The following is an 11,890-nucleotide window of genomic DNA, read 5'->3' on the forward strand; positions in this document are numbered from 1 at the left end:
CAACATTCCCATGAAACGTGTCTAGAACATTAATTTCTTATATTCTGAGAACATGGTAACCACGTTTGACATTAAGGGAACGTTCTCTTGGAAACAGTCCTCGCACATCACGGGAACATTCCTATGATAACCTTAGGTAATGACCTAAGGAGACTCTTGAGGGAACGTTCTATAACGTTTGTTGTTAACTGGGCCGTTTAATTTGACATTTGACTAACGGAGGGCTGTTGTTAGGTAGTTAACGGTTGTATTATTGCTTGGTTTCTCGTAAACCCTGACACGATTTTCATTGACAGTATTGAACGTGTAAATTTGACCTTATGTGGTGGTTGAGGTCGACATCATTCTGCTACTATCTCTTCATAGATTGCAAGCACCCCCTATGTAATGAACAAGCCGCCATAAATCCACTGACAAAGAAACATCTTTTAGTTCAAAGTTTTTTTTTCTTCCCGCCATTAAATTGCCACTAACCCAACACTACTTTAATATCGCTTTAATCGTCATCCAATTGTGAAAGCAGGAATTTCCACCTCTCTTTTTACTGTGGTAATTAAAAGGTAAGGGGATAGATAAGTGGGAGAGAGAACACACTGGATGTATTACATTACACCCTACACCCTTCCTTCTGGCTTTTTAGTAGGGCCGGGATGATACCAGTATTGCAAATATTTGTTACATGGCAAAAATGAAAACACGAAGCAGACCAAACTCTTTGGTCCTTTAAAAACCTGCTGGATGTAAAATATTGTGTGCTATAGTTTGGAAAATAAATACATGTGACTCTGGATGACAACATCATTACGATGTTTGTTTCCAACATCAGGGCTGTTTTCCTAAAGAAGTTAAGTACGTGTTTTGTTTCCTTGCCACGATACTAACAATTATCGTGAATACTGGTATCATGCCAGCCCTGCTTTTTAGGGTAGATCCAGTGTACTACATTACACCATACACCCTTCCTTCTCTTTCAGCTGGTTTGCTCCTCAAGATTCAACAACATTCCAATATTCTGTTTTGACATTCCAATATTCTCCATCATACCATGTGTATATTGCATCTAATTTCAACATTGAGATTTTACATTTTGAATGTTAAATTTTCAAGGGAGACTATAGTCGTGGTCAAAAGTTTTGAGAACGACACAAGTATTGGTCTTCACAAAGTTCGCTGCTTCAGTGTTATGAGATATTTTTGTCAGATGTTACTATGGTATACTGAAGTATAATTACAAGCATTCCATAAGTGTCAAAGGCTTTTATTGAAAAATGTAAATATAAATGTAAATGTAAATAATTACATTAAGTTTATGCAAAGAGTAAATATTTGCAGTGTTTACCCTTTTTTTTCAAGACCTCTGCAAATCCGCCCTGGCATGCTGTCAATTAACTTCTGGGCCACATCCTGACTGATGGCAGCCCATTCTTGCATAATCAATGCTTGGAGTTTGTCAGAATTTGTGGGTTTTTGTTTGTCCACCCGCCTCTTGAGGATCGACCACAAGATTTCAATGGGATTAAGGTCTGGGGAGTTTCCTGGCCATGGACCCATCATTTCGATGTTTTGTTCCCCGAGCCACTTAGTTATCACTTTTGCCTTATGGCAAGGTGCTCCATCATGCTGGAAAAGGCATTGGTCGTCACCAAACTGTTCTTGGATGGTTGGGAGAAGTTGCTCTCGGAGGATGTGTTGGTACCATTCTTTATTCATGGCTGTGTTCTTAGGCAAAATTGTGAGCCCACTCCCTTGGCTGAGAAGCAACCCCACATAAGAATGGTCTCAGGATGCTTTACTGTTGACATGACACAGGACTGATGGTAGCGCTCACCTTGTCTTCTCCGGACAAGGTGTTTTCCGGATGCCCCAAACAATCAGAAAGGGGATTCATCAGAGAAAATGACTTTACCCCAGTCCTCAGCAGTCCAATCCCTGTACCTTTTGCAGAATATCAGTCTGTCCCTGATGTTTTTCCTGGAGAGAAGTGGCTTCTTTGCTGCCCTTCTTGACACCAGGCCATCCTCCAAAAGTCTTCACCTCACTGTGTGTGCAGATGCACTCACACCTGCCTGCTGCCATTCCTGAGCAAGCTCTGCACTGGTGGTGCCCCGATCCCGCAGCTGAATCAACTTTAGGAGACGGTCCTGGCGCTTGCTGGACTTTCTTGGGTGCCCTGACACCTTTTCACAACATTTACATTTACATTTACGTCATTTAGCAGACGCTCTTATCCAGAACGACTTACAAATTGAACCTCTCTCCTTGAAGTTCTTGATGATCCGATAAATGTTTGTTTTCGGTGCAATTTTACTAGCAGCAATATCCTTGCCCGTGAAGCCCTTTTTGTGCAAAGCAATGATGACGGCACGTGTTTCCTTGCAGGTAACCATGGTTCACAGAGGAAGAACAATGATTTCAAGCACCACCCTCTTTTTAAAGCTTCCAGTCTGTTATTCTAACTCAATCAGCATGACAGAGTGATCTCCAGCCTTGTCCTCGTCAACACTCTCACCTGTGTTAACGAGAGAATCACTGACATGATTGATGATTGATACAACTGACGTAACCCCCCTCCACTTAGTGAAGCAATGCATTCACCTGCTTTTGTGTTCAGAAGTATAGTATGCTTCTATGTATGTTTATATTATTTGATAGATTGAAGAAAATGAGTAGTGGAAGATAAAAACAGGAAAAAAACATACTGTACAGAGTTCTACAAGACAGAGGTAAGCTACAGTACCTACATCAAGCAAGTGAAAGCACCTATTCAGTTGTCTTTTTCTTTAGATAAATATAGAGCGTTTTCTTTACACCTCAGAAGTTAGTTTTGCCTTGGACAAAACCAATCAGATTCCAAGATGCACTGAACAGGTATCTTTAAAAAAAATATTCTTAGTAGTTTCTAGTTCATTTTTTATTTATTGTTGTGTGTTAGAGTAAATGAGGCTGAATGAATTTTTACAAATCCTTAATTTGTTTGACCATAAAATATACACTATATATATATACAACAGTATGTGGACACCCCTTCAAATTAGTGGATTCTGCTGTTTCAGCCACACCCGTTGCTGACAGGTGTATAAAATCGAGCACACAGCCATGCAATCTCCATAGACAAACATTGGCAGTAGAATTGTCTTACTGAAGAGCTCAGTGAATTTCAACGTGGCACCGTCATAGGGTGCCATCTTTCCAAAAAGTTAGTCAAATGTATGCCCTGTGTAGCTCAGTTGGTAGAGCATGGCGCTTGCAACACCAGGGTTGTGGGTTCGATTCCCACGGGGGGCCAGTATAAAAAAAAAAATTTATGCACTCACTAACTGTAAGTCACTCTGGATAAGAGCGTCTGCTAAATTACTAAAATGTAAAATGTAATGATTGCAGCTGGTCCTTTTGTGGCAGGGCTGAAATGCAGTGGAAATGTTGTTTTTTTTTAAATTAAGTTCATTTTCATGGCAAAGAGGGACTTTGCAATTAATTGCAATTCATCTGATCACTCTTCATGACATTCTGGAGTATATGCAAATTGCCATCATCAAAACTGAGGCAGCAGACTTTGTGAAAATTAGTATTTGTGTCATTCTCAAAACGTTTGACCACGACTGTACAGCTAAAGAAAATGACACTGTGACTGTTCAGTTCCTTTGACTAGTGTGTCTTCACAGCCCAGAGGACAATAGTGGTGTTCAACCTTTATGTTGTGAGCTGCACTAGCCTTCTCCAATTTCACAAAGAGACTACAGCAGGGAAGATGCACCACTTGCATTCTACATGGACCGGACAAAGATGTTGGAGGAAGAAGAAGATCCTCTACTACTCCACTCTGCGGAATCCTCATTTTGAGCGCATTCTACTTCCTGTGTTTATCCTCATTCTGGACCAAAACAAGTCCCTGCCTGCCTGGTGAAAGTGGGTCAGCTTGATTCTAAAACATCTTTGCTGTGGACTCTCTTTCACTCTCTCTTCCCTTGCCTTCTCCCACACCCTCCTCTCTTCCCCCTCCTCCTCCTCTACCTCCTCATCCCTCCCTCTCCTCCCATTCCTCACCTCCCATCCCTCCTCCCTCCCTCCCCTCCCCTCCATGGTAGCAGGGGGACATGCAGTAGGCAGCATATGGCTCATCATTTTTCCTCTGCCTGCTGAGACTGGACACAATCTGTCTAATCACCTGCCTCCTTCACCTTCGCTTCTCATTCCCCTCTGCAAGCAGGCACTCCTACATGGACACACACACACACACACACACACACACACACACACACACACACAGCTCTTCTTCCACCTCCGCCTCTCACATTCGATACCACCCCCCACCGTCTGCACGGGAACGAAGGGCTGTTTCCAGGGAACTACGCCACAGACAGAGAGAGAGAACAAGAGAATAAAAGAGGCCGAGAGCACAGCGAGAGAAATAAAGATAGTAAAGAGAACAAGAGAATAAAAGAGGCCGAGAGCACAGCGAGATAAAGAAAGCAGATGAAAAAGAGAGCAAGTGAGTTGTTCCCAGTTCTTGCCACATTATACAGGCATGTCTCCTGTTGTTCCCAGTACTTCTTGCAGTATACAGGCTTGTCTCCTGCTGTTCCCAGTACTTGCTGCAGTATACACGCTTGTCTCCTGCTGTTCCCAGTTCTTGCTGCATTATACAGGCTTGTATCCTGATGTTCCCAGCTCTTGCTGCAGTATACAGGCTTGTCTCCTGTTGTTCCCAGTACTTGCTGCAGTATACAGGCTTGTCTCCTGCTGTTCCCAGTACTTGCTGCAGTATACAGGCTTGTCTCCTGCTGTTCCCAGTACTTGCCACATTATACAGGCTTGTCTCCTGCTGTTCCCAGTACTTGCTGCAGTATACAGGCTTGTCTCCTGCTGTTCCCAGTACTTGCTGCAGTATACAAGCTTGTCTCCTGCTCTGACTGCTCTGATCCCACAGGGCTCTGATAAAAAGTAGTGCAAAATATAGGGAATAGGGTGCTATTTGAGACGCAACCGAAGAGGGCAGGCAGGCTACAGAACCCCACCTTTATAAAACTACAGACCTGATCCATCCGCTTCCTCTACCAGCTGGTAATATTTGCGGTTTCACCAGAGCTCACTCAAACTCCTTCTCTCTCCCCCTCTGCTTCTTTCTCAATCTATTCTGTCTGTCTGTCTCCATCTCTCTCACCAACCCTCTCTCCCTCTCTCCATACTAGGTACCACCCAAAATCTATGGACAGCAGGACTGTTCACTTTCTCTGTTGTACTACCCTCCCTGGATGTGGCGATGTAGGGAGGAACCCAGAACAAGAGCAACTGGAGCACATGGCAGGAAGCTGTGCTGACCAATAGGAAAGCAGGTTACTATAAACATAGAGCCGTGTTCAGCGAGAAGTGGGGGCGTATTCATTAGAGCGCACTGTAGCAAAATGTTTTGAAACAGAAAACAAAAACGAGCGTTTCTGATTGGACAGGTTCAGGACAGGTAGTCCCTACCTGTTTTAGGAGGAGAGGGGTGGCCTGGTGACTTGCGGGTCAGTACACACCTGTTAAGCACCTCCATAGATCTCAATCTATTTATTTAACCACCACTCAGGCATTTCCAATCACCGTCAACCATCAATGAACCTCATATTCATCATCTCCAGCACCATACCAGAGTCTACATATGTTTCTACGTTCTGTAGTTAAAAAGATAAGTTAACATAAGATAAGTTAAGAAAAGGTCTTAATATAAAAGCGTCACATGATGTCATCAAAAGCTGTAAGAAATCTCCAGCCACCCACCTGTTCAGCGCGGTCGTATCCTGCATCCTGTTTCTCCGTCTTCACATGAAGGGTGTGTTTCACCCCCCCCTCAGTCTTCACCTCCCCTCCTACTCCCTCCATCTTCGCCTGCCTTTCCTCTTTATCCAGAAGATACCTCAGCAGGGCGTTGTCCTTCTTCTTGGGGCTCAGGGGCTCCTGTTTGGGGGTGAGGTTCCCGTCCGTACCCCCTCCTGTCTGTCCGTTACCGCCCCCAGGGTGCTCCCCCAGCTCCTTGCCCGTGGCCTCAGCGGTGAGCTTGGCCAGGTCGACAGGAGAGGTGCTGTTCTGGAGCAGCCTGTGGAGTATCTTGTGTTTATCCTTTAGGGAGGTGGCGTGGCCCCCTGGGACTCCTGGACCGTGAGGGCCCCCCAGCCCTGACGAGGGGTCCCTGGGGTCCCCTCCTCCGTTGGGGGACAAGGGGGTGTCGACGGGTTGGGACTTGGTGGTGAGGAGCTGGAGAAGTTTGGTGTGGCCCTTGTTGTCACAGTGTAGACCACGGCTCTGTGCGTCGGGGCCGTCGTCGAGGCCGCCCCTCTCCTCCTTGATGTCAGCGTGGTTACCGCTGCTACCGTTCCCGTCCGTATGTCTGTCCATCTGTCTCTGGTCATACTGTCCACCCTGACCATATTCCTGCTCTCCGTGAGCCTCCACTCTAACGCCATTACCGCCGCCAAGCTTCGACATCATGTGAGGGTTGACCCCTGATCCCACCGCGACCCCAGCGGGTAATCCCATCATCTTCCTGTCCGGTGATCCCAGGGTGTGTGTGTGCGGATGCTGCTTTCCCCCGGCGCCGTGAGGGTGTGTTTGCCCATCCCCGCCGTGTCTGACCCCGTGACACTCACTCAGAGCCTGCAGGGCCGACAGAGAACTACTGCTGTAGCTGTTAGCATGACTGTTAGCCGCAGGACCGCTACCTCCACCCCCAACCCCTGTTCCAGACCCACACATCCCCACAGGGGAGGGTGAGTGCAGGCTTGGGGCCACGCGAGGGCTTCCTGCCATGCCTGGACTTGCCCGGTGACTAGGGGACAACATAGAAATCTGTTGCCCCGGATGGGGCCCTCCGGCTGGGCTAGGGCTGCTTCGAGACGGGCTGCTCATCCTCCAATTGGCCCCTTGCTGGTTAGGATGGATGGGGAGGTTCATACCCATGCTGCACTGTAATCCTCCAGTGGGAGGGCAGCCGTAGCGGTATTCCTGCATGTGTCCCGGCCCTGGTTCTCTGGACCCTGGACTTCCATGAGCAGGGGAAAAGAGCGTGCTGTTAGAGGTGATCGTGGTGTCCTGTCCCTGGGGGCCCAGACCAGAGAGGGTCCCCTGGGTTGGAGGGGTTATGGAGGGGTTGGGGCTGATCCCTGTCTCCTGCTGCTGTCCACCGGGCCCCGTGTCCTGACCCGGTCCCAGACCATACACTGACTGCTCCCTGGGAATAACACAGAGGATATAGCCACAGTTAGAACAGTAGAACAGTACAACTACTACACAAAACTGTGATTCTTCTGCCAACAACGTTTATCCTCCTCCCACACACATTGACGCATCAAACACACACAGGCCGTGTCCCAAACAGCACCATATTGGGCTTTGGGTCAAAAGTAGTGCACTATATAGGGCAGGGATGGGCAACTTGCTCCGCCTTTTGTAGGCCCGCAGATCCATTTCCAAAAAAACGTGGCCCCCGACCCAAACAACCCCCAGTCGGGGTCTCAACTTACTGTTGAGTTAGAATAGTAGAATAAACTACATCAGCGGTTTTTCTCATATTATGTCAGTCAGTGACAGTCACTCAATTAGCTTTTGTCAGCTAACAGTTTTTATATTGGTGGGTTAGTCTAGCCAGCTATCTAAACTTGTAGTAATCATGGCTGAATACTGACCGGGCACACAGGGCATGGGCACACAGGGGATGTGCCAAGGGGCCCTGACCTCCAGGGGCCCCCATTGATTTTGTTAGTCACTCTCACTCAGATATCATATGAACATTGCATTAATCATGTGTAGAATTGCAGGAAATTATCTTTAAAACTGCATACATGTTCTCTACCCCCCCCCCCCCCCCCATGGCACAATTAGCAGAATTTACTTGAAAACGTGTTCTCTCTTTGCCGTCAAGGCGGGGGACAGTCACAAAAAAATCCCCTCAAACCCTAATGTAAACCACTCTCTGGGTTACGGGTTAGGTTTAGGGGTTTAGGACTAGAGTTAGGGGTTAGTTCAGGGGTTAGGGGTTAGGTTAAGGGGTTAGGGGTTAGGTTCAGGGGTTTAGGACTAGAGTTAGGGGTTAGTTCAGGGGTTAGGGGTTAGGTTAAGGGGTTAGGGGTTAGGTTCAGGGGTTTAGGACTAGAGTTAGGGGTTAGGTTCAGGGGTTTAGGACTAGAGTTAGGGGTTAGTTCAGGGGTTAGGGGTTAGGTTAAGGGGTTAGGGGTTAGGTTCAGGGGATAGGGGTTAGGTTCAGGGGTTAGGGTTAGGGGTTAGGTTCAGGGGTTTAGGACTAGAGTTAGGGGTTAGTTCAGGGGTTAGGGGTTAGGTTCAGGGGATAGGGGTTAGGTTAAGGGGTTAGGGTTAGGTTTAGAGTACGTACCTCTGTAGTAAGTGTAGCGACATGTAGAGCTGGGGTTCGTTGGTGGCAGGGGAGCGGACCAGCTTGCTCTTGGTGTGAGCCGACACGATGGTCCCGTCTGACAGAGTGAACCTGTAGATGGGGCTGAATGCCTGGCCGTGATACAACACTGGAGGGAGACGCACAGGGGGGAGGGAGAGTTAAAGAGGCAATCTGGGATTCAAAACAACAACAAAGCCGTCACCCAGTCAAATTTTTTTGGTAAACAGCTGAGGGACGGGGATGAGAACTGTAACCACTCAAATTCATGGACGGAGCTTTGGATGCAAGGGCTGACCGTCCATGAGATCAACAGGTAGTCTCACCCTCTTGCTGGTGTCTCTTGGCGAAGGACATCTCTCCGTCGTTCTGTAGGTGAAACCTCTGGATGCTTGTCCTCACCAGGTCCTCCCAGCCAGGCTTCATAGAGGCTCTCAGAAGACTGGTGTCTAACGACGTGATCTTCCCTACGGACACACAGCGGATTCAGAGAGCCAGGCTGCTGATCACAAACGCTCACAAGCATGAGGTCCGGTTATTGAGCTTACATGGCACCCAAGCGCACACATTCTCACACACACACACACCCCACTGTCCATCTCTTTTCACGCACTCATAGACCTCCTCTCTGTCGTTCACACACGCTGCGCGGTCATACTCCCTGTCAGTGTGTGCAGTATAAATGGATCCAGGCGGAAGCAGTGGTGTGTTTAAAGAGCTGTCAGGGAGACTGCAGGGTGAGTGACAGCTCAGACTAAAGAGGCATCACCTCAACACGCAGGCACTGGTACCAGGACAGCACTACACCTGGGACACTGGTTGGGTATTTACAAGGGTTTTTTGGGTGCCATCCAGACAGCTCTCTAACATGGTTCTCTCTTGACAGTGACAACCTGAGGAAAGTTCCTTTGTCACTGGCAACCTCATTTAAAGACTAATGTGATTGGTTACAATCTGTCTGGTCATTCCAGTCTGGCTGTGTGATTGGTTAGGGTATGTCTGGTCATTTATAGATTGTTTTCCGATTGTTAAGATCCGTCTGGTGGACAGCATTGGTCATTATTCTAGCTGTGTTAATGGCAGCCTGGTGGTATGATTCAGTGGATGTGATTGGTTAATGTCTGGTCTGGTGGTATGATTTTAGTGCTGTGATTGGTTACCTTGCAGGTCCTGGCGGGTGGTGAAGCTCTCGTGCGTGGGCAGAATTGGCCGCTCCTTCACAGGCATCCTGCGTGCCACACAGATCAGACATGACTGGAAGTCTAGAAGGAGAGGGAGGGGAAGAGAGAGAGAGGGGGAGAGAGAGAGAGAGAGAGAGAGAGAGAGAGAGAGAGAGAGGGAGAGCATTGGAGAGAGGGAGAGAGAGAGAGAGAGAGAGGGAGAGCATTGGAGAGAGGGAGGAGAGAGAGAGAGAGAGAGAGAGAGAGAGAGAGAGAGAGAGAGAGAGAGAGAGAGAGAGAGAGAGAGAGAGAGAGAGAGAGAGGGAGGGAGGGAGAGGGAGAGGGAGAGCATTGGAGAGAGGGAGAGAGAGGGAAGGGAGAGAGAGAGAGAGGGTGGAGCAGGGAGGGAGAGAAAGAAGAGAGAGAGATTGAAACATGATTTATTTCCAGTAAGTGTTCTTATTCATTAGTAGTAAATGAGTGTGGGGCGTAGGGCTGAGCTCCTTCACTACATAGGGAACAGGGTGGGGCGTAGGGCTGAGCTCCTTCACTACATAGGGAACAGGGTGGGGCATAGGGCTGAGCTCCTTCACTACATAGGGAACAGGGTGGGGCGTAGGGCTGAGCTCCTTCACTACATAGGGAACAGGGTGGGGCGTAGGGCTGAGCTCCTTCACTACATAGGGAACAGGGTGGGGCGTAGGGCTGAGCTCCTTCACTACATAGGGAACAGGGTGCCATTTGGGACACAGCCTTGGTATAACAGGATGTAGCAGCGGACATGATGACAGTATAACATGAGGAAGCAGGGGACATGATGACAGTATAACAGGAGGTAGCAGGGGACATGATGACAGTATAACAGGAGGTAGCAGGGGACATGATGACAGTATAACAGGATGTAGCAGGGGACATGATGACAGTATAACAGGAGGTTGCAGGGGACATGATGACAGTATAACAGGAGGTTGCAGGGGACATGATGACAGTATAACAGGATGTAGCAGGGGACATGATGACAGTATAACAGGATGTAGCAGGGGACATGATGACAGTATAACAGGATGTAGCAGGGGACATGATGACAGTACAACAGGATGTAGCAGGGGACATGATGACAGTATAACAGGATGTAGCAGGGGACATGATGACAGTATAACAGGATGTAGCAGGGGACATGATGACAGTATAACAGGATGTAGCAGGGGACATGATGACAGTATAACAGGAGGTTGCAGGGGACATGATGACAGTATAACAGGATGTAGCAGGGGACATGATGACAGTATAACAGGAGGTTGCAGGGGACATGATGACAGTATAACAGGATGTAGCAGGGGACATGATGACAGTATAACAGGAGGTTGCAGGGGACATGATGACAGTACAACAGGATGTAGCAGGGGACAAGATGACAGTATAACAGGATGTAGCAGGGGACATTATGACAGTACAACAGGATGTAGCAGGGGACATGATGACAGTACAACAGGAGGAAGCAGGGGACATGATGACAGTATACAGGATGTAGCAGGGGACATGATGGACCTTTGAGGGGTGTGTGTGTCTATGGGACTCTCAGTAGTCAGGGCTAAGAACACACAGCCTGTTGAACTCTCAGTAGTCAGGGCTAACGACACACAGCCTGTTGAACTCTCAGTAGTCAGGGCTAAGAACACACAGCCTGTTGAACTCTCAGTAGTCAGGGCTAAGAACACACAGCCTGTTGAACTCTCAGTAGTCAGGGCTAAGAACACACAGCCTGTTGAACTCTCAGTAGTCAGGGCTAAGAACACACAGCCTGTTGAACTCTCAGTAGTCAGGGCTAAGAACACACAGCCTGTTGAACTCTCAGTAGTCAGGGCTAAGAATACACAGCCTGTTGAACTCTCAGTAGTCAGGGCTAAGAACACACAGCCTTTTGAACTCTCAGTAGTCAGGGCTAACGACACACAGCCTTTTGAACTCTCAGTAGTCAGGGCTAAGAACACACAGCCTGTTGAACTCTCAGTAGTCAGGGCTAAGAACACACAGCCTTTTGAACTCTCAGTAGTCAGGGCTAAGAACACACAGCCTGTTGAACTCTCAGTAGTCAGGGCTAAGAACACACAGCCTGTTGAACTCTCAGTAGTCAGGGCTAAGAACACACAGCCTGTTGAACTCTCAGTAGTCAGGGCTAAGAACACACAGCATGTTGAACTCTCAGTAGTCAGGGCTAAGAACACACAGCCTGTTGAACTCTCAGTAGTCAGGGCTAAGAACACACAGCCTTTTGAACTCTCAGTAGTCAGGGCTAAGAACACACAGCCTGTTGAACTCTCAGTAGTCAGGGCTAAGAACACACAGC

At 48.0% G+C, this 11,890-nt stretch overlaps 1 protein-coding gene across 1 annotated transcript in view; it reads right to left on the bottom strand.

Moving 5' to 3' along the window:
- The window catches only part of LOC311116368 (nuclear receptor coactivator 2-like), a gene marked incomplete at both ends in the record, with an annotated part of 46,188 nt that extends 36,543 nt beyond the window's left edge, over positions 1-9,645 (bottom strand). Inside the window, 4 exons of the mRNA XM_084191453.1 lie at positions 5,761-7,207; positions 8,366-8,513; positions 8,710-8,850; positions 9,544-9,645. Coding sequence (XP_084047579.1) covers positions 5,761-7,207; positions 8,366-8,513; positions 8,710-8,850; positions 9,544-9,645 — 1,838 coding nt within the window. The remainder of the gene's footprint in view (positions 1-5,760; positions 7,208-8,365; positions 8,514-8,709; positions 8,851-9,543) is intronic.
- Positions 9,646-11,890: the final 2,245 nt, after the last annotated feature.

Source organism: Coregonus lavaretus, assembly GCF_964263955.1.
Source record: "Coregonus lavaretus genome assembly, contig: HAP1_SCAFFOLD_3657, whole genome shotgun sequence".
NCBI classification, from domain to species: domain Eukaryota; kingdom Metazoa; phylum Chordata; class Actinopteri; order Salmoniformes; family Salmonidae; genus Coregonus; species Coregonus lavaretus.